At 48.6% G+C, this 23,108-nt stretch overlaps 1 protein-coding gene across 6 annotated transcripts; it reads left to right on the top strand.

Annotated features, from left to right (window-relative positions):
- Positions 1 to 928: 928 nt before the first annotated feature.
- Positions 929 to 22,893, top strand: gabra1 (gamma-aminobutyric acid type A receptor subunit alpha1). Of its 6 annotated transcripts, XM_029848472.1 has the most exons (11): positions 930 to 1,318; positions 1,950 to 2,159; positions 3,500 to 3,602; positions 6,580 to 6,689; positions 7,567 to 7,634; positions 8,950 to 9,170; positions 10,298 to 10,380; positions 11,677 to 11,820; positions 12,477 to 12,629; positions 18,467 to 18,669; positions 19,210 to 22,893. In XM_029848472.1, exons 3-11 carry the CDS (start codon positions 3,526 to 3,528, stop codon positions 19,528 to 19,530), a joined length of 1,380 nt encoding a protein of 459 aa, XP_029704332.1. In that variant the 5' UTR covers positions 930 to 1,318; positions 1,950 to 2,159; positions 3,500 to 3,525; the 3' UTR covers positions 19,531 to 22,893. The 6 variants fall into 6 exon arrangements, with proteins under 6 accessions (XP_029704336.1, XP_029704332.1, XP_003970997.1 ...); XM_029848476.1 differs by lacking the exon at positions 1,950 to 2,159 and having other exon boundaries at positions 929 to 1,318; positions 3,497 to 3,602; XM_003970948.2 differs by lacking the exon at positions 1,950 to 2,159.
- The last annotated feature ends 215 nt before the right edge of the window (positions 22,894 to 23,108 follow it).

Below are 23,108 nucleotides of genomic sequence, written 5' to 3'. Positions count from 1 at the left end.
CCTTTTAAAATGCAACAGCGTGGCTCCCAGGCAGAGATTATGTGCACTTCAGCCGCGCACCTCTCAACTGTTACTTCCACCCATCTCCCTCCCTTTTGCTCCATCTCTCTCTCTTCCTCACACGCACACGCGCGCCTCGCACTTCACCGTCGGTTCCCATCACATGCCCGGAGACGGAGTCGTAAGCAGGCGAGCCGCCTTCGATTGTGCACAGTAATTGTTTGAGCGCCTCTCGGGGGAATGCTCCTTAATTGATCGCGTGTGTTTTGAGAAACTCGGAGATCTGTCGGACACCCCGGAAGCTTCTTCGCATATCGGCGCGCGCGCACAGAAAGACCGAGATAGAGGGAGAGGGAGAGAGGTGTCGCGCGTCTCCACTTTTCCCTCCACTCTCCTCCACAAGTGTGCACGCAGGCACGTGTTGGTTATGCATGCTCCGACGTGCACGCGCGCCAAAGCAACAAACTGAGTCACATGCAGCAGCAGCAGCAGCAGCGGCGGCGGCAGCGACGCGAAGCGTCTCCAGCGGGGCTCAACTTGTATTAAAATGCTTTAATTTCCCGGGATATTCGATATGGGAACAGGTTTCTGAAAACACCCTCCACGTGTGCACACATTCAAACGATCACGTGGATAGATAGATAGATAGATAGATAGATAGATAGATAGATAGATAGATAGATAGATAGATAGATAGATAGATAGATAGATAGATAGATGTGCTTGTTAATCATGAATTAATCATTCCTATGTGCATTACTATAACCACGAGGAGAAATTTGGGTGCGCGCACGAGCGCAGGCTCCCTCGCTCCAGCTCTCTTTCTCACGCGCGCGCGCACTGGCGAACGCGCGCTCAGAGGAAACGTTGCACTGCAGACCAGACTGACGTGACTACACTGCCAGCTCACTCTGCCCTTTTCGGTGAAAATAAAGCTCCCGTCCGAGCTGAAGGCGAAGCCCAGACTGTCAAAACGTTCCCAAATCAGGTTTGCACGGGTCTCACGCGGCAACAGTGAGCTTCCCCGAATGTGGCTTCAAACTGACCACAAGAATGTCCTTTGTCCTTGCTCTGCTGCCCAGCCGCTGGTCCTTGGGGACGGACGCGTCCTCTGATTTGTAGTGTAACTCTAAATACGCAGATGACTACAAAACCGCACGCCGGGTTATCGCCAGGCCATTTTCGCCCCCTCCTCGCCTCGCAGATGCACGCAGCTCCGCGCTCCTCGTCGCGCTGAGCTCAGTCTTCAGCGGCGCGGCTGTTAGCGGCAGAGGATTTGGCTGTTGTCTCGATGCAAAACAGAGGCCATTAGAAGACGGTGAGTGATTCGTGGAGGGTTTTCTTTATTGCGGAGAGTCGCGGGCCGGGTAGGGAATACGGATTTTTCTCCCCCTTAATTTTGGAGGTGTTTTGTGTGCGCCGCGCGTATCCGAACCATGTAATCCACTGGTATTTAGTGCGTTTCCCCTCTCTCTACATCGTGAGTATACTGACAGTTTTATTACCGTCTGGCTTGTTGCTGAGATACCCGAGCTGTCTGGATATTCGATACCCAAATGTCAAAATTTGATCAGTGAAAACAATCACGTTGGAGTCAAGGGGCGAGACATTCGAGCGCGACGGGGGCGAAAACAAAATAGCAGGCATCCCAGCTGAAAATTTAAGAGGATTTTTATTTTGGTGCCACTGAAAAGAGATTAAAGCGACAGCAGTGCAAGTTAAATTGCGCTGCATGTAAAATGGGCGGGCTGGTCTTTATATTGGGTTGGTACAGCCTATTCTAACACTAAATGATCTGCGCTTGGACACAGCCTGGATGCGCGTTATTTTTGGATGCGGGCGCAATTCCTAAGAAAAAACGATGCTTTTCTTATCGAGGCAGATTGGGCATGGACCAGACTCATTAGTATAGTTGAGTGGAACATCATTTTTTTTCATGTCGCTGACAGACGGAGAGAGTTCAACTCACTACAGCACCGCCGATGAATAGTGAGAGAGACCTGCGCATATCGTCAGCAGCCGCTTCTCCAGCCTGAAGCTAAAATTCGTCAGATCTGAGATCACAGAGGATTTTTCTCATTCGGTCCGACTAGAGAAGCTATTCTCAAAAGTTTGGGGATTTAGCCAGCGGACATCGAATATACACGGACACGTCGGCTGTAAGTGATTTTCTCCATTTTCTCGCGTTTTTATTGGAGGAGAGAGGGAAGAGGCGCGGGTTCGGAGAGGGAAGGTTTGATCGTTCGTGCTGCCGGACGCGACTAGAATCAAGGGCTAGTTTTATTGGGGAAGGAGGGATCGTTTACGGGCTGCTTTATGACGCGCTAGCGCCGCCAGTTTCGGCACCGCGGACGGCGCTCTGAGCAAACCCACATCCACGCACATTTGCTTAATTACTCCGCCACGCACGATTTGGATCGCGATGCGTGCATTCGATTGAGCGTCGCGGGGATGCCAGTTGCATGCGAGATTTCTGACGAGCTGGGGAGAGAGGGAAAAAACTGTTTTGCGTCCTAACGGGAGAGGGTGACATTTCCTCAGAATAACTTGGAAAGTGTGCTCGTGCGGGATTTTCTCCTCCGTTCGCTAATCTGCATCATCCCCGCTCTGTTAAATCCCCGCCAACCAAAGGATTTATACGTTTTTATTTCCATTATTCCATTTCGCTTTTCGGGGAGTATTGTCTGTCCATCGACTCCCATCCGTGCACAAGTGCAGGTTGGCGCGTCACATCCAAGCGCAGCAGCCGTTTTGTCCCCAACGTCGGTTGTGTTTTAGTATTTATTTATTTATTTTTGGACCTCTCGGAAAATTGGCGCATTGTTGCAAGTAAGTATATCAGTCTGCTCGTGGATTGTGGTGCACAAGATCGACAGTGGGTGCGCGCAATGGCTCTGGCTGACCGCTTACTTCATGACTTATGGCTGACATCATAGATGAATGATCGAGTCGGGAGCGAAGGCGCTTGTTTGAGGCAGGTTGAGGTTGAATATTGCGGCGCCACCGTCGCGCACTGCGGGGGATTGGGGGAGATGGGGGGTGGGGGGGGGGGGTGCAGACAGGTGCCACACCGAGAGTATTGATGTGGTCGATGATGTGCTGCCTTGTTGATTATTCTTAATCATCATGCGCCGCAGACGCAGAGACGCATGACGCGTGCCTGCGCACGGAGAGGCAGCCCGTACGGAGCCTCCTCACGGATGCCGGAGCGGCTATTTAAAGTCGGTCTCCCACGTTGCTACGGCGCAGAATATGCCTCTGTCAACGTGACGGGGATATTCGGAATGATGATGTAAAGTGCGCGTGTCGACGGCCCAGTGCATGTGGCACCGCCGTTGGCTTGGATTCATGTGCTGTCAGGGGGGTCTGCGCCGGGGAGCGTCTCCCTTTGCTTGTTGACACCTGAAGTGGAGGGAACGCGGGAGTTAACGTCGGGCCGCCGGGTCACGTGACGCTCCAATAATCCATATTTGTGTGTCTCTGTCTCTTTGACCAGCAGCGGTGAAAAGTCCTCATATTGCAAAGATGTGTGGACGGAGCGGGGCCACCTTCCTGTGTCTGTGGGCTTGCTTGCTCGTCAACAGCGGACTTGGTGGGAAGAGGTAAGGGGCCAGCACCCACTGCACACGCACACGCATGCCTTCATTTTCAAACCTCTGACATGCGCCGCGTTGGAAAAACACCACAGGAAGTAGAATTAGCTTCCACTGCGTGGTCACCTTAAATCCAGGAGGCTGTGCAGCACACCTGCTGCACCAAAAACCTCGCTTGCGGCCATTTCCTTGGTTTTTGGGTTACTCTGCATGGATCCTCTCTGGTCGGAACTGGGGCATCCCCACGGGACCACTCCTTTTAATAGAAACTCTACGTAGAACGACGACAAAGCACCGGGTGTGTATGCTCTCTCTAGCCACACTGTGCACAAATACCCGCATATGCGCTCGCCAGTGACCATACATGCACGTATGCACGCGGATGTTCGGACGTGACCCCAGAAGCCGAAAGCAGGAGAGAAAGTGATTCATATGAGTCGACAGCAGTAAGATCCACAGGCAGCCGACTGGAGCTGCATCACTTCCCACGAGGTTCAAACACTGGGCATCAATTCGCGTGTCGCATCTACCTCAAAGCATCCTAATCTCACTTCCGTCCTTGGATTAACACGGACGATTTAAGCGCCGCGTACCGCAGCATTAGTAAATACACGTCAGGCTAGCTGTATATACAAGGTTACAATTAAAACCGCAATGTCAGAAGTGCGGCCCTGATGAGATTATCGGAGCCGTCGTCCCATTGTAAGGAGGAGCGGGGACGTCACTGTCAAAGGCGTCGCTCGTCTTCACGGAATTCGCGCGGCGGACCCTGAACGCATCACTCGACACGTCCCGTGTCTGTGAAAAGCCACCTGAGACGCTCCTCCTTTGTCTAAGCCATCAATACAGGAGAAACTTAAGGGAAAGGTCTCATCTGCGCTTCAGAGTCGACCGATTCCTGCTGACGTGCTGCGAGTTGAGCACAACGCACCGGATGTACAGTCGCTGAGAACTTGAGCCAGGATCCGTCACTGAATGCTGCAGAGCAATTATCCACCAGGGGTTTAACGCATGTCCTCATCCAGGCCTGTTTCTGAAGTCAAACACACAAGCACACCCTTGGGAGGAGGGGGGGTCAACGAGACACAGGAATCGCAGAGGCCGCGCTCTCTGCTCCAGCACGTCACCGGTGCAAGAAGGCACCTTTTAATTAGACAAGCGCAGGAGCGTGAGACGGGGGCGAGATGGGTCGGGACGGAGAGGTGCAGAGAGGAAGGGACCGTGTGAAGCCAGCGCAAACGCCACTGTTGCTGTTCAGATGACCTGTAGATGGGGATGGTGCACAATGTTTTAGGAAGTGGCCCCCGGCTGATAAACATGTCATTTCCTGCCCGGTTTCCAGTCCTTGACGTTGAACCAGACGATGATTCCCGTTTCCCTCATCTCCTTGTCTTTTCTTTGGAATGTAACAAAACAATCAACGTGCCTAGGAAGGATTTAAATATGTCTCACGTTGTGATTTTTAATTAATGGTAAATCTGCTGTTTGACAGTGGCAAACAGGGACTTAAAAAACATCTTAATTAGAAATGTCAACAGTAACCAAAGGTAGCGACCTGACAGATGCTGTTGAGCTAAAATAGTATCATTTGGAGTTGCTAAATTCTGTTCACGCGGAAGCAAAATCCCATTCTTCTCGATACCAGTTGAAGGCCGATGTCAGACTCTTGAGACGCGTCATTCTCCAGCCACCATCACCCAGATAGACACCAGATCTGAATCCGATGCAAAACAAACTGGCCCTCACGCTGATTTCACTTTTAAATGCCGGCTTTTAGGGAGTTTTTGGCAGACAGAGGGATGCTGCACAATTAAGGGAAAGTGGTGGCACAGAGATTCGCAGCAACCCTTTTACACAAATCCATGCGTGACGCGGATGCTGCAGCCTTATTTAGAGAGCTAAATGTTTAGCTACTCAATTTCCAAAAGGATCTGCCTCGATCCCACAGCCCCTGATGTTAGCTGTGTCTCTTTTAAAATCCCCTCCTCAATTTGAGCGAACAGCAGCCTCACCTTTTCCCAACCTCCCTCCGCCGCCTTTATCTCCGCCTTTCCAGTGTCTCCGTGTTACAGCCCACCTGATATCCCTTCTAGTTTTCTGCCCGGCTCCCGCCGCCAATCTCTGCTAACTGATCTCGATGACCCGTCTCCTTCCTTGTAGCCTATCGGTTAGCAGAGCCCATTTAAAAACACTTGCTGCCTATTTAGCAATCAAACCAAATGGCAGCATAAAAATGCCAGGAGAAATTTTATTGTGGGAAACTTTCATCTGATCATTATCGACACACAAACACGTGCGTGCATGTGTTTGCCAGCTAGCATGGGAGGCTGCTGTTCCACATTCCCTTAGATGTGCAGGCACGTGAGCCCGCATTAACATCTCTGTCGCATTCCTGCTTTTATTATGCAAATTGCTGTTGTAGGCTTTTCCTTATCGTGATTATGGGATATTTATGCACGGACGGGCCGAAAACTCTGCTTTTGCAATTACTAATTGGTATGTTTTTTTAAAACTGCTGTGAGCATTATGTTTCATGTTCAAAGAGCTTATTTGTGGGAGCCTTTGAGGGCTAGAAGACGATAATACCAGAAAAACAATGCAGCGTCCTTTCTCTCGGCTTGATACTGGTCAGGTGCGGTTGTTGCGTATGCGGAGCTTTGCTGTTCTAAGGATTAGAATAAAACAGCGATGACACCCGCGTGCTGTCAGCGTCTGAATTTTTAGCGTCAAACAAACACGTCATCCCTTTACAGGATTGGAAAAAAGTTTCCTCGTCCATTTTTCCTACTTTGTGACTCACAAGGGAGAGCGCCTTGCCCATTCAACAGAGCTGCCTCGCAAACTACAGAGGACGGAGCCTCCGTCTCTGTTTCTTGTCCCCTTTGATGCATGATTCATATTCAGAGTTCGTTCGTACTTTTTGGCAGTTGCGACTGTGCGTTTGGAGCCTCGCTCTGACGACGTTAAATCTCCTTTGCCTTGCCAGCCCTGGGCAGAACGGCATAGATCCGACGACAGATAACACTACAGTCTTCACCAAGATCTTAGACAGCCTACTGGATGGCTACGACAACCGCCTCAGGCCGGGACTCGGAGGTCAGTGAACCCATGTCATCTAGTGTATTTTGTGCTTCATGCTAAATATTTGAATGACTTTAATCTTTCATGTGGGTTTATGGTTGCCAGGGCTGGAAATATGAAATCAGCATGTGTGCATTCTGCATTGTGTAGCAACATGCTAAAACAATGCTAATGGCAGAAACCATGCGTGTTGTGATTGCTGTGATGGAAAAAGAGCTATTGAACCGTCTTCCCGGGAAAATGTGCTTAAAACGGCCAGCAAAAAGTTCCTCTCATTGAATGGCATTTTACAGTGTGGGCCGTACTTCGCTCTATTGTCAGCTGCCCATTGTTTGAGAAGGAGAAACAAAATGGGAGGAATAAAACGGAGCCAAATCCGGAAACGGAAAATGAAAGACAACGAGACAAAGAACTAAACAGAGAGTGAAGTGAAAGACAGAGGAGCGAGGGAGATAATGCGGAAATTGGTATGTGAAGGACACTGAGGATTCCCACAGTGCCGAGCAGCGGGCATCAAACGGGCCGCCGTAGAAAGGCGAGCCTGCCAGACGCTCAGAAGCCAAGTGGAGGAAATGGTGGATTATGACAGATATCATGCAAACCTCATTCACACGCTGCCACCACCTGCTCTGAATTCATCCCTGGGGGAGGAAACTTGACTCGGCATGAAACCAAACAGCCATATTGTAAAAGATGGACAATTATGCCAGATTTTATTAAAGAGTAGGACGTTCTGCAGTGGTACTGGAGGAGTCACTAAAAAACAGTCGTCATCGGAAAAAAATAGCCTTTTTCTAGCTATTGCTGAGTCGTGGCCAGGTGCTAACAGGTAGTTAGGGGCTAATGAATGCCGCCGCTAGTCACTAACTCTGACAATTTCCTGCTTCAACAGAGCGTGTAACCGAAGTCAAGACTGACATTTTCGTGACTAGCATTGGACCAGTATCGGACCACGACATGGTAAGCCACTGTAAATGTCACCGCTTCCCTCCTGTGCACATCCATCCTTTCCCCCCCCCCCCTTCTTCTAACCTCCCACGACACCCAGCTGTGGAAAAATTGTTAATCAAATGATTCATTTAATTTGCTCCCGTGTTGATGAAACGCCCATTTTTACAGCGGCGCTCAGCATAAATGCCACCGCCGCTTATAAATACGCCTGCGAGTGACCTTTATTGACATAAATATGAACTGTAAACCTAATCTCTAACCTGTTTGAGGAGATAACAGGAGGAAAAGTGTCCACAAACAGCTGCATGTGACTGGCTGCTACTCTGATTAGCCACATTTCTGAGGCGGCTGATGTCTGTTATCATGCTGGATGATACGTCGGTGTCAGCTACACGCAACAATTTCTCTCCATTGTGTGCAGATTACAGACTGATCTTGTGCAAACAAGACATGAAAACAGTGCACATTTGGGATAAAATTCTTCAATATGAATCGAACAATAACGGAATGCCTTCAGCCTTCTCGCTGTGACGTGAAGGTGGAGAGCGTGTGTAGGCTGTTTGACTTAATCTCCTGTAATTGCACTGGCCGACTTGTAACCCAGGACTATTTTTGCCGCTTTAAAGCCAGAAGGAAGAGCTAAAGATCTGGTTTCTTTTTCCCCCTTTCATTTTCTCCATTTTCTGCCTTTTCATATCCTCCCTCCATCACCTCGAAGCTCCGTTTCACTCCATGCTAATTAGCTTACGCGGGCCACAATAAAAAGGCCTGAACTGTGATTTTTGCAGGCTCCCTTTCCTCTGCCAGGCAGTCATGCGTAACCATTAACCAGGCTGCTCTCAGCTATAGTCATTAGCTGTCTTCGAAATAAAATGTCGCCCTAATTTATGTCCAGGCCTTCTTATTTGTGTCCGTTGTAATTGGGAAAACTAGCTACCCTGGAGACGCAAGCAGAAAAATTGGCGCGGCTTGCCTCATAACCGATAGTCGACAATTGAATTACATAAAAGGGAATAATCCCCAAATTGGAATTCACAAATATCACAATTGTGTTAATAACCAATAGAAAATAAGCAAAGGTAGCTCTGGTAATAGCATTTGAAATATGGAGCAGTTACACTCTAACAGGGAGGATCGCTTTAGAGGCAGAAATCCACCCATTAGATCCTTTCACTTAAAGAGACATTGAGGGAAATTTAAGGACATAAAAGCAGAGAAAAGTGGTCAAGTGAGAACTCATTAAGGGTTTTGTTGGGTTTTTTAACGCTTGTACAGTCCTCAAGTCAGCAATTGTGAATTTACTTGGGGATTTCCTCCCCTGCAGGAGTACACCATCGATGTGTTCTTCAGACAGAGCTGGAAGGATGAGAGGTTAAAGTTCAAAGGGCCCATGGCCGTGCTGCGTCTGAACAACCTGATGGCCAGCAAGATCTGGACCCCCGACACCTTCTTCCACAACGGCAAGAAGTCGGTGGCTCACAACATGACCATGCCGAACAAGCTGCTTCGGATCACAGAGGAAGGCACGCTGCTCTACACCATGAGGTAAGGAAAAAGGGCGCAGCTCATTCATGACGGTGCACTTTCATCCAGGGACAGAAAGGGTGTCAGACACCGCTGCGCTGTCCTTTTTATCGGGAGCGTTCAGACAGAAGACCACAAAGTGTCTCCATTTCAGCTCGGCACACCTCGTATTGGGTAAATACATCATCAGCGCCGTCTTCATATCCCTCCTCGCACTTATCCGACAGATTAAAGGCTGTTCAGCAGCGTCTTGATGGCGCCCTGAAGATAAATACGGCAGAAATGTTATGTTGCCGATGCCGAGTGCTGCTTTAGTCGATGCTTTTAGTCTGAAACTTGAATGGAACTGGGCGTTTTTAACATTCATGCCTCTCAGGTTAGCATCAACCAACACGCCACTACGGGTCTATTTCCTGTTCATTATTTATTGCTCTTGAAGGATAATAGCACGACATTTCCATAAACTCTGTTTTTTCCCGCTGTTTTCCTGAATGGGAAAAATCAACTGGATTTATTCTGCATTGATTTATCACGCTGGGGATGGTGCCTGACAGTGGCCTGCAGGAGGACAGTCTATATGGCCGTCTTTAAGTGGAGTTTAGAACAATCGCTGTCACTTCAGTAGCCTTCAGCAGCCCGGGAGGTAAATAAAAGCGTAGACAGTCCAAACCGCGACACGCACCATCGGCCGGCGCTGACGGGGATCGTAAAGCATTCATTTTACCGTGTTTACTAGCGATGTGTGTATGTGTGTGTGTGTGTGTGTGTGTGTGTATGTGTGTGGGGGGGGGGGGTTAGAGAGGCGGGGTCCATATTGCTGCCACAGACGAGCGAGAGGAGAGATGGATGGGAGATTAGTGCGTCACGGATGACCTGGCATGCTGCTTTTCAACAAGCTGTCAAGAAACAGGCACCCGCAGCTCAGGACACGCGGAGCGTCGCGTGTTGGTGGGGGGGGTGGAGTGGGGGGGGGATTATTCGTGGCTCCACGGTGTCGGGGGATGTTTGAACACGTTATTTAATCTGTGTTGGTGGCAAAATCTGGTTTTGCTGGGGGGGGGTTTGTTGCCACTGTCCTCATATCTACGTCTCTGCTCTCTGCCGTTGTTCCCTCCCTTCACCGTGCACGTGCGTGTGCTTGTCTCCAGGCTCACGGTGAGAGCAGAATGCCCCATGCACCTTGAAGACTTCCCCATGGATGCCCACGCCTGTCCTCTGAAGTTTGGCAGCTGTAAGTGGTCCCTCCGCTCACACACACACGGATTTAGATGCTTCACATGCCGAGACTGCAACTTCCGATGCTTTACGTCGCTGGAGGGCTTTTTCTTGAGGGTTCAGCCAATGGCGTCATCTTATTTGCGGCACTCTGTGTCACAGAAAGCGGTAACAGGGATCATTCTTTTCTATCCGGATGTCACAAAGCAGATGTAGGCCTGCCTTCCTGACACACTGTCATTACTCCCGGCTGGACGTCCTGCGTGACCTCGGCACTGGTCCATGATAAGAGGTGACAGTGAGGTAACAGCTGTTCACTCAAAGGAGCTGTCTGCCAAGGCCCCTCCGGTCCCCCCTCCCATTCAACCCTGCCAGAGCTCTGCAAGACCCTGCAAACCCTGGCAGGCGTGCGGCTCACAACCTGTGTTTATCCATGGCAACGCGCTCTGTAATATTTCCAGCGTATCGCACCAGCTGCTCGCTGCTGACAGCTACCGCTGCCCTGTAGCATCCTTGAAAAGACAAGAAAAGCAGATAGAATGAGGGCGCTTGGAGACACGGAGGGCCAGAGGAGGAACTAAATGGGAGCGCGGCTTGGATTTTACAAGGAGGCAGGTCAAACTGCGGCAAAAATGTAACAGCGCGCGATCGCGCCGCAGCGCTCCAGTGACAGGACCCAGCCTCAACCGCCCCTTTAAATTGAACTGGCTCCCTAAATATTTCAGAGACGAGCCTCCCCTCATATGCTGCAGTGCGCGGCGGAGCCATCCGCGCCTCTGCAGTGGTCCGGCAGTGCTGCAGCTTTGACAGTTTGCTTGGCCGGAGGGAACGGAAGACTGACTTGGCTGTTTTAAGGTCACTTTCTCCTACTGGGACCTTGTTTGTTGGCTTTTCTTTTACATTGTGGGACGACAAAGTGGCGTCTCATGATTGAGCAAAAGTAGATGCAAGCTTGAGGCAACAAAGCACTTCATAAACATCGATAATAAAAGAGATTGGATTAAACACGGGCGATGGGGTTAGCAGACCCGCTAACAAGCTAAAAAGATAACGTGCTTGGAGAGCAAAATAGACGAGACAGGCAGAATTTACATGAAAGAGATAAGTGAGATAAGACAGGAGGCGAGAAGATGAGACAGAACCAGATGAGGCAAAACAAAACCAGGCGATGCGAGTGGGAGACCTCGTTTTGTTTTTCCCTCCTGGCTTTCCTGCCGCTCCCAGAAAAAAAAAAAAAAACAAGCCCCGCGAGGCTGCGCGTGATGGCGGACGGACCGCAAAAATAACTTGTGGCTGCACTCGTCTCTGATAGATGCCTACACGCGAGCGGAGGTGGTGTACGTGTGGACCAGAGGGGCTGCCCAGTCGGTGGTGGTGGCCGAGGATGGCTCCAGGCTCAACCAGTACGATCTAATGGGCCAGAGTGTGGATTCTGGTGTGGTGCAGTCCAGCACAGGTCGGTTCCAACCACCACCACGGTTTCCTCGCGCACCCTTTTGTCAGATGAATCACTTGACAAGCGAATGCACCACAGTCGGCCATTTCACTCGTCAGACAGCACAGAAGAACAACACAACCTTCCAAAACTCTGGATTTTCCGTCATTCCGGCTTTGGAATAAAAGGGGGCGACGTCCCAGATTCGTCATCTCCCCGATGACCGACGTGCGCTTTTAACACCTCGTTTTTTTTCCACCGAAAAATTAGCGGCAACATGAGACGGGTGACCTGTTTGCGGTGACAGCAGCTGCGGGCTGAAAGTGTTGCTTAACACAGCCGAATGCCCTCCAGGCACGCGGCTCTGTTAGCAACATGCTCTTAGCCCACACTTGACATTTCAATAGTTATTTTTGCTACATGTAATCACAGCAATGGTTTAAAAAAAGGAAAATCAAGATGTGATTTAAATGTGATTGTTTCGTAGTGTAATGATAATTGGACCATGTCTGGGAGAAACGAGCAACCAATAAATCCGAAGACAAACGATTGAGACCCTTTTCCGAAACATAACCACTTGAGATTGAGGGAAGAGGCACAACTAGGCCTCAAAATAGACTGTATATAAAGGAAAATAAAGGATTCATTGTGTTTTTCTTTTTACATCCCCCCCGCAGGAGAGTATGTGGTCATGACCACTCACTTCCACCTAAAGAGGAAAATTGGCTACTTTGTGATCCAGACGTATCTGCCCTGCATCATGACCGTCATCCTCTCTCAGGTGTCTTTCTGGCTGAACAGAGAGTCCGTCCCTGCCAGAACTGTCTTTGGTAAGTCAGCTTTCCTTAACATCCACCAGGAGTGGGGGCTGGGGGGTGGGGGGGGGGGGGGTCATTAGACTCACTAACCAATCAGTAGAATTCTACAAGCTAGCAGGTCGAAAACTACACAAGGTTTATTGCAACTTCATAATCATCATCCTTAAAATGACACTATTGGGAAGTTGTTATCAAACTATTACACTTGGAAATGTGCCTGTAATTAGTTTGTTTTAAAAATCTCATCTTACCAACTTTACATTCATCACTGAAGGTGATTAGTCCTCGCATGTAGCACGGATGTTATTTTCGGGGTCGATGTTGAAAAGAGAAGACGACGCCGTGTTGCAGCCACAGTCACTTCCTGGTATCTCACTGGTTGCCTGGCAACTCCACTGCATTGAAAGAATGGTGTAATTCTGTAATTCTCAGCAAGGAGAGCGATATCCCTGCTCGCCGAACGCCAAAGTACGCATCTGAACGATGTTCAAAGACTGATTCCAGTGTCAGTGAGGTGGCTGTGAGCTTTAATCATCTGCTACAAGCAGGAGCCTCGGCGTGAATTGAGATGTCCGCGTTGAATGCGTTGAGAGCGTGCGTGCAGACGCCTGTATCTGTCTGCCACACTCGCGTCTTACATAACAGCGCCCAAAAGGAAAGCTCGTGGCAGTCTGCGGCGTGCCCGGTACGAGCCGAGCACAGCGGCAGACGGAATGTCCTTGAGTTACCTCGCCCTGTGCGGGGTTTTTACTCCCCCCTCTCCCTCCGTCTCTCCTCCCTGTCGTGGACGCCTGCGCCTCCCGTAGCCCCGCGGTACCCGGCCGGTGTCTTCGTGCTCTCCCGCGACGTCATGGTGCTTTCGTGTGGTTAGCCCGCGCGTGCAGCTGGCTACCTGCAGTGCTCGTCACGTGCGCTGCGAAATGAGGATGGCCTAGATTAGATTCAAACAACTATCTAGGGCGTGAGCGCATGTGTGCGTGTGTGCGTGTCACCCCTATGCTGTTTTGCTGGTGCCGCTTCGTGAGATTACGTGCACGCGGTTTGCAAATGCGCACACAGATGGGACGGACTCGGGCGCACGTACAGAAGCAGCTTCGCTGCCCATCCCAGCCCACACGCAGCACATGTGGAATTAATATGCATTATCTGAGACTCGTAGAAGTTGCAAGGCTCTGAAAATGAATCATTAATAAAACACACACACACACACACACACACACACACACACGTGCCTCCTAAATCCTCTGGGTGTCGCCAGCTCAAAGATTTAAGCGCTACACGTGTCGAGAACAACTAGAACAAAATGTCTAGATTAAATGTTTACACTAAAATGCCCCCCCCCCCCCACCCACACACACACACACACCTAAACCGAGAGGTGCCGGTCACATCAGGGCAGACATGCAGAGAGAAAGACGGACGCTGGCGTTAGAGAGGGGACGGATGGGTTCCTCAGAACGCGCGTTAATGTAAAGGAGCACTTATTTCAAGGCAGGTTAAAGCACTTGCTGACCACAGGCCCAGGTGGTGGTGGTGGTGGGGGGGGCTGCTGATGGCTCGAGCATCTATAATGTCTGATGTTTAAAGGTGAAATGAAGAAGTTGTTCCATTAAGTCCAGAGCTGCATTCCCAATATTTCAAATCAATAGGGAAAAAGGCACCGATGAATAATTCAATCCTCAAACCAGAGAATATTCCCCTTCCTGGATGCGGTTTCTGCACGCCAGGTCCAAAGTATTGCTCCTCACAGCTCACCCCAGAACCCTAAAGAACACTAAATAAAAGAATCAAATGGGTCTCTAAAGAGGACAGAGTTGATCAGAGCGCACACGTGCTCACGTGTTCCACACCAACGCTGTGGGATAATAAATCCCCCCAAAAGCCCCAAATATGTCGCTTACGTCAGCGCTAGCTGACTAAATTGGACAAATACGCTTGAGGGGGATACTGGTGAGTGCACTGATGCTAAAAATAAACAAATATTACACTCGTATTACACGCATACATTCATATACGCACCAAATGTGGCCAGGTTTTAACTTCCAGCCGAGCCGCCCCTGGCTGACACAGGAAGCCATTAACATGTGTAACACAGCATTAAAACTAACAGTTTAAATTGCACGGTGCGCTAAATCTGCTTCCTAAAGCCTGCCCCGCAGATGAATAGGCAATTTAAAAACACAGCAGTGGGCACAGTTATCTTATTCATCACTGTTCCGATTAAGAGGCTGATTGGTTTATAGGCAGTTTGGTGTGCTGGTGATTTATTTATTCCTGGTCCAAAACCAGAAAAGGAAGGGAAACGGCTGGCGATGGTGCTGATATGGTGCTCTGGGCTCAGGAGATTAGCCTCCACCCGCCGTGCTGTGGAGCTGATAGCACCTAGGGTCTCCCGTGATTCCGTTTAATGCCGCAGCTCATTATGGGATGTGTTCCTTCATGTGAAGTTTGGTTATATATTTACACATGTGAATATTTGATGTGTTTGTTAGTTCTGCGCTCACGCTGGTAGCGCGCCAGCGGGAATTAATGAATTCGAGATTGCTGATAACATTGTAGAGGAAGAGAGGTGTGTGCGTGTGTGTGTGTGTGTGTGTGTGTATCTAGTTCCCACAGCTGCCGTGCAAGTAGATTCATTTAAGTCAGCCGCCAATCAATCGGCAATTCATCATTTCATTTCTTCATTTATGCGAATGGGAAGTGATGCAGCAATACTGAAGCTAATGTGCCTCTGAGTCAGCAGCCCTGACACACACACACACGCACACATATACACACACACACGCACCCTTCCGGGCCTCGGTTATTGATAAGGCCAGAATATATGACTACTTGCAGGCCAGCAGAGATGCTGATTGCCAATTAACACTGACAGCTTCACTGCAGGGGTCCAGCTGAGCGAAGACGCCAACGCTGTTTTCATATTCATACGAATGTCAAAATATTCGCATAGAAGATCCATACGACCACAAGTGGGGGGAAAACAAACCTTCCATTTTAAGGAAATGGATTGAATATCAAGCCCAAAAACATGATCACATGTGTGACTTGATTTTAGTCGGACCGCTAAAACGTGCTAAAGCTGCTGGATGTGGGGATCCAAACAGAGGCGCTGAAGGGGTTTGATCGTGGCGTGTCCCCGTTCCGTTGGGACGGTAGCTGCTGCTAAAATAGACGAGGAACGGGAGACCTCCCTCCTCGCCTAAAGAAATTTTGACCTTGTCCCACATTTCAGCTGTTTGGTGGCTTGTTAAGCCGAACCAATGTGGCGGGCACTTTTCTGCCCCCAAGAGCAGGGGGAGCGAGCTGCAGGGTCGGGGGGGCGGGGGGGGGGGGGGGGGTCAGCCATATTCCTGGAGGCTAGTTCCTCCCCAAACTGATCCCACAAAGGTTGCAAATGACATTGCAGCATTTTCTCAATGGTCTGAGAACGTTGCCAGGTGATGCTGAGGCTCAGAGATGGAGAACAAGGTTTCACCGACTAGACCCCCGAGGAGTCATTAATTAGTGGATTTACTTTAAATAATTCTATTTGCAGCTTCTCGGTGCCACCAGGGCTCCTCAGGTTTAGCAAAATGATCATCCAAGTCAACATCCCATAAGTTCTGCCTCACTGTGAGCAGAAACCCGCGTTGTTTTTTCTCCGAGCGGGTGCGGGCTAACTTTTCCTCGCCCTGGGGCGGCAGCGATAGCGCACCTTGAAATCACCCCGCCTCACCTTGCCATTCATCACCTTAAATCTCCAATTTACTTTATCTGAATTTGCCCCCCCCCCCCCTCGCCATCTTTCTCAATATCCTGACGTTTATTTCGGCTCCACCGCTCCGTATGTTTGCGTGTGGGTGTTGATTTGTGAGCGAGCGTGAGAGGCAAAAACCTTGTTAAAAGATGTGTATCATATAAATCATGTGTCAGTGCACACAGGCCTAAATTGAGTGGAAGGGCGTCTGGAGAACAAACTTTCTATACTATCAATCCAGTTAGAACTTTCCAGATGGGTAAGTTTGCTCATTACCGGCCTTCAGAGCCTCTAGTCTATTAGTAACAAAATGCAAAAAAATGAGTCATTCGAACCAACTCGTGTTCTAATGAACCAACTCGCTCAACCAATCAAAGCAGATCTATGAACTAGCAGAGGCGAGGCGGGACCGAGGGGCCATCTACCTGGTTAGCAGGTGTGGAGGCAACACCCAGAGCCTGGAAGCAGCGGCGTGGACGGACGTGGACGCGCAGTGCAACACGGCGGCTGCGTGGAGGCAAACAGCTGTGTGCCGGTTAATCTAGTTCTGTTCTTATTGCTTTGTCTACTCTCTCGTGGTATTAGGATGGTGGAGGATTATGAACGCCTGTTTCCATGACAACCCGGCTTGTCAAATACAGTAAAATGCATAGTGTGTGTTTCCAAGCACCGAGGCCTTTACGCAATACCCACTTGGATGGTCTCAAAAAATAATGGGACGATTGAGAACATATCTGACCTCCCTCAGATATCTGCCATATTATTTCACGCTCACATATTTAATGAGTTCCTCTTAAGAGGCATCTGTGTTGGGATGGGGGGGCTCTTTTCTTATCGCCTCTCCCCCCCAGCAGCATCTTGCCCTTTGGACGTTATCGTTGCTCTCGTGTACGCCATCGCAGACTTTATATAAGGTAACAGACCAGAAGAAAAACACCCAGAAGGTGTCGGTGAAGACGGGCGATGTGGGATTTGTTGACCATCAGACACAAAAAGCTATTAAAAATGAGAAGTCCCAACCTGGGGGGGGGGGGGGGCACAGCCAGGTGACATTTTGTTTCTAATTTGTTCTAGTTAGCCGGCGTGGTGATCGGGCAGGTGTTACTCCTGGTCACCCCTGTATGTCCGTTAGGATCGAATTAAGCCAGTTCGAACATCTAATCAAAGACGCCAAATCCTTCTGTTATGTTACAATTAACGACACCGAGCGGCCGAGCTGTGCGGTTCTTGTGTAATGAACAGCAGACCTGCCGGACCACACACACCATCTTTTAGCTGCAATGTGGGTCCGGTTAGTCCCACAGCGGCGTCTTGCTCGGTTATTAGTGACCAGTCATTTATTTGGCTCAGACTAATGAGAGCTTAATAATCACCCTTTATGCGTCGTGTCAGAGTACAGAGTTAGCAGGGCCAAAACTGTGTGGGAGGAAGAGGAGTGTGTGATTCATCATTTAACACTTCATCATAGCCAGAGAGAGGGGGGAAAAGAAATGAATAATTCTAAAGGGAGCTGGAGTGCATGGAACATCTAGAGGAGTCCAGCATGTCATGCTAGCGAGCAGAAATGTATCTTTAGCATATAATGAGGTGGTTCAGTGATTAAAAGTGGATCAGATCGCAGCCGGAAATGCAAATGCTGCCACTGCATTGGGGAAAACATGCAGTTGAGTCTGCAGGGACGCTGTTTGCAGGCGCGCGTTAGCCTGCGCCTCTTGCTGCACGTGCAGGCAGAGATGTGTGGAGCGAAACGTGAGGGTCCGGACGTTCACTCCCTCCGCTTCAGCCCAGGCTGCGTTAGTGCATCATTTGCTATTCAGGCTGATGTGATGTGGTGTGGAAACCTCTGCAGTCGCATATTCTCGGATGCGCTGCATCATTCGGTATGCCCTGACCCAATTCCTCTCCCATGCATCCTCTAAGGTTTCAGGCTGGGATGGCACAGCTTCCATTTCAAAAACTGAATATATACTGAAAGGAAATGATACCGAGCGTCGTTAATAGCATCGGATTTACCCTTTGAACATAAACGCACACATTAGCATCAGTGGCTAGCATGAATATGAAGGACTGGACCCGATTCCTCACGGCCTTTCTGTGTATCTCCCCACAGGAGTGACCACCGTCCTGACCATGACCACCCTCAGTATCAGCGCCAGGAACTCACTTCCTAAAGTGGCCTACGCCACAGCTATGGACTGGTTCATCGCCGTCTGCTATGCCTTCGTCTTCTCGGCCCTTATCGAATTTGCCACAGTCAACTACTTCACCAAGAGGGGATACGCCTGGGATGGGAAAAGTGTGGTGCCTGAGAAGGTATATATGTGTGTATGTGTGTGTGTGTGTGTGTGTGTGCTTGTGTGTGTATATATATGTGTATGTATGTATAGAAAATACAGGTTTTGTGACTTCAAAGACTTCAAGGATTTTTAAGTTTCAAATCTATTGTTATTAAAGAAAGTGTAGATGAAAACATGTAGAAGAAATAATATGAGGGGGAGCTTCTTCTTAAAAAAGAACATTAGCGTGTCAGTGTGGAGGGATCAAGGCCAGGAGCATTCTGCTCTTGTTGCCACCTCATCTAATAGAAAATGCAGTTTGAATAACATGACACCAACATTAATAGTTTAGTGTTCGTCTTGTGCTTTCTGCTCCACTTGTCTCCGCGCTGCAGTTAGCGGCAGCATCCTCTCCAGCCTCGTGGCTGTTTAAAGCAGACAGAACTGGAGGAAAAACCCCCCAGAGGAACCACGTTCAATCGAAAGCAAATAACGTATAAAAAGCAGTATTACGTTGGTATTTACAAATTCTGTTGTTTCCCCCCCTCCCTTAAATGTATCCTCCAAACCAAATCAGCAAAAGAAAAAGAAGGAGTCCCTCCTGAAGAAGAACAACACCACCGCCTACCCAGCCGCCACTGCGACAGCCTTCGCCCCCAATATTGCCAGGGACCCTGGACTGGCCACGATCGCCAAAAGCGCCCCGCCGCCCCCGACTGAGCCCAAAGAGGAGCCAAAGCCCAAACCCCCAGAGGCCAAGAAGACCTTTAACAGTGTGAGCAAGATAGACAGGATTGCCAGAATAGCCTTCCCTCTGCTCTTTGGAACCTTTAACTTGGTCTACTGGGCGACCTACTTGAATAAGAAGCCCAAACTGCAGGGGATGAATCCACACTAATCCGCGTTTTGCTCCGTTGAAATTACGACCGTGTTTCTGGTTCATTTTCTTTCCTATTCCTCCTTAAAACAAGCGTTTCGTTTCAAACAAACATGGTGTCCGTGCTGGGCCGAAGCCCCAGTTGTCGCATTGCTTGTTTACTCAAAGTTTGACAAAGAAAGAGAGAGAGAAAAAAAGAACAATAACCACACAGACTTTTTTTGGGGAGGCTGTTGTTCAGGTCTGATGTTGCTATGGCGAAAAATGTTCCTATAAATATATAGCCAAGAGGTTGCTATTCTTCAACTGCACATAGCCCAAACTTGTAAATGGGGGCTTTTCTTTTGATTTTCTGTTGTTTATTTTTCCATCCCGTGTTTTCAACAGATCACTGACACTGTAAAAGTCACTTGTGAATATGCATGGGAGGGGCATCTCATCCCTTCTGTTCATCCCCCCCCCCCCAAAAAAACAGCAACACGCGGACGAACATTGACCGACAGCTCGCTTTATTTGACATAAGCAGCCAAAACGCTACGCTCAGCCCCTGTCGACGTGTCCTCGGCTCGCTGTAGGTGTTTTATGGGATTGATTATGTCATTGACCACAATGTGTTAGGGTTTCTGCTATAGCAATAAAACATGGTCTCCGTAGACGCAGCGTTTATTTACGGATAAAAGACGACGGCGGCGCTCCCGCCGCCTCTGGTCTCATCCAGCATTCGTTTCTTTCGCAGCACTGTAAATATCACCAGATGTTAGAGATGTCAAATATGTTCAAGCTTTGCAAAGTGTAACTAAAAGAGTCTGTTTACTGAAAACACAGTGGGGGAGGGAGGGGGGGGGGCATTTTTGGCGTTCATTTGTGTTTCTAATTATGACACTTTCTACATAAAAAAACCCAAAAAATACAACTTAAAAAATAAAAAAAAGCTTAAGTGTTTCTCGCCATCGTTAGCGTCCCGTTGGCAGCGGCGGGATCGAACGGGATCGGCTCGTTTTGAGGAAGAATGTAAAACTAAAGAAGTCTCAAAGTCCTGGAGCGCATTTCACCTTCAAAGCAAAGTATTATTTCCGAACTTTTGAGTATTTTTCCTTTAGGGTGGGGTTACCTGATGTCACACCCATGCGTTCCCTCCCGCTGTGCCCCCCTGGCCCTTGTGTCCCCCCCCCCCCCCCCCTTCGGTTTCAGTTGAGAATTGAGACGCGACACTCAGAAAATACCAGCTACACTGCCTTTCTCAGTATCACACGCCCGTTCGGACTCAACCGTGGCTGCTTGTTGGCCAAGCAGACGAGAGAGACAGGGACAGAGGGAGGGAGGGAAGGAAGGAAGGAAGGAAGGAAGGAAGGAAGGAAGGAAGGAAGGAAGGAGACAGAGGGAGCGGCACCGGGGTCTCGCTTCAGTCGGCGCCGGGTTTCGCACAGACACGTCTACTACGATAGTGACGAAGATGAATATATTTTTGTAGCATGTCAATCCCTCTTCCAAGAAAAACCACCAGAATTTAACGCGGGGGAGAAAAAAAGAAAAAAAAAAAAAGAATGCTTTCTTTGTGGTTTTGTTGCTTGCTCTTTGTTCAGTTTATCGAAAAGAGTCAATCATACTCTGACGTGGCATGCTGAGATTTCTGAACCGTCCATTTATGAATTACGTTGATGTAGCAATATTAATTAGCAAGGGCTTTTCCAGGACCTGGAGCTGACGTTCGCTCTGGCGGTTATATCCATTGTAGCTTTACACTGACCCCTGTCTACTTGTCGGAGTTGTAGAAAACAGGCATCGTGCAGCCATGTTGGATTCTGGAGCTCCGTTCTTGATCCAGAAACCACAAAAAAAAAAAAAAAAAAAAACCCTGCAAAACTCTGTTTGTGCGCTGGAAAGAAAAGAATGTGCCATGACCAGAGACGTTACGACGCGATAACGGGTTGTTGCTATTATTATTTGCATTTCATTAAGAAAGTCACCCCCCCCACACCCCCATTAACAGTCTCCTATTAGCAGCCACTCAACCCACAAGCAGAGGGTCAGGGAACCGCAAAGTTGAGGAGGAAGAGTTGTATAAAGATATGTGAATTCTAAAATATTGTATGTATGTTTATTATCATGACAGAAAAATCTCTCTATATATATGTAAAATACTTAAAGCATACAGTATTTGATTCTATTAAAAGGTATTAGCTACAACTGTAAGATGATGAATATTGTTTGTATTATCAACCTATTGTTATGCATTTTGCACATTTAGAACAATAACATTACATTTATGTAGTTAGCATCATGCTATGCAAGGACAGCTTGGAACCACATTGTTTACCCCCCCCCCCCCCCCCCTCCCCCCACATGGTGTTTTACATTTACAAGAAAAGGAAATGGGGAAAAAATCAACAGCTTAGCATTTTAGCATTTACGTCAGCTGCACAACATTATGATTTGCCGTCTTTGTTTTCTACCGTGGTGATACAGGGTGACACCAAACAACACAATCGGACTTTCGCTTTGTCCGCTCACTCAGATGTGTGGCCGGTTGAAAGAAAAGTGGCGTTCTCGAGCGATTGCACGTTTCCCTGCAGAAAAATGCAACAAAGAGACTGAAATAGTATAAAAAAAATACAAATGGAGCAAAACTTCAACACGATCATCTGGTTAATCCTGCGTTTCTATTTCCCCGAAAATGTCCTTTTCCTCCGAGGGGTCACTTTATCCGTCGTTTCCCAAAGCTCGCCCGTGTGACGGGGAATGCCGGAGAGTTTGGAATTCCAGGAAAAGGGAATTTTGGACGCTCCATTTTTGAGCCAGGTTCTGCTTTACTACATTTACTGCTCCAGGAGAGAGAGAGAGAGAGAGAGAGAGAGAGAGAGAGAGAGAGAGAGAGAGAGGTGGCAGAGTGCAATCATGAGCTTCCAACTTTGACCTTTCCACTCAAAGGCCATGCAGACATGACCTGTAAATACCCCATCCGTGGGCACATCCGTCATTCCCGTCATTAGATGCGAGGTGTGTTGCTGTTCTCTGAAGCACCTGCTTTTCAACATTGAGTGTTTGGTTATTAATAGGTACCTACTGGAAGTTTTCTTTTGTTTTCTTGTATTTTTATCAAAGAAAATATCTTCAGATTTTCACTGAAATGTAAAAAACATAAAAATTATAATAATTTTCTAAAGCACAAAGGTTGATTATGATGGGAGGACTGGGAGCGGGACTGTCCCACGTGCGCAGCGCGGGGATGTGGCGGAGGCTCGAGGGCTGGTTCTGATGGATGTAGATGAAATGTCGAACCCTCTGTAAATGTTCTTTTTTTTGGGGGTTTCCTTTTGGTTGGTATGGCCCTGTAGAATCTGATTCTCTGCATTAGACTTTAAATAAAAAGAAAACCAAATGAAAGCTGTGGCTACACTTCTGTCCTTGTGCCGTGTGTTAAAAGAGGAATATTCGGATCAAATCCATGTCTGTCCCATCAGAGACGGGGCACCAGAGTGGTCCAGGCAAGCACGTTTCATCAAGTATCGACAGGAACGCAATATTTTACTCATTTTTATAGATATTTGGAGTGACTGGAGAATAACTCTGACTTTCATTGATCCCCTGACATCTCAGCC

This window comes from Takifugu rubripes, chromosome 15 (assembly GCF_901000725.2).
Source record: "Takifugu rubripes chromosome 15, fTakRub1.2, whole genome shotgun sequence".
In the NCBI taxonomy this organism is placed as follows: Eukaryota; Metazoa; Chordata; class Actinopteri; order Tetraodontiformes; family Tetraodontidae; genus Takifugu; species Takifugu rubripes.
Note: the sequence above shows the minus strand (reverse complement) of the source record. Positions and strands in the feature narration are given on the sequence as shown.

Coding starts and splice junctions, on each gene's coding strand:
- gabra1 (XM_029848476.1), top strand. CDS start 3,526: ATGTGTGGACGGAGCGGGGCCACCTTCCTGTGTCTGTGGGCTTGCTTG. Junction 6,690..7,566: donor CCTCAGGCCGGGACTCGGAG/GTCAGTGAACCC, acceptor CTGCTTCAACAG/AGCGTGTAACCGAAGTCAAG. Junction 7,635..8,949: donor CAGTATCGGACCACGACATG/GTAAGCCACTGT, acceptor CCTCCCCTGCAG/GAGTACACCATCGATGTGTT.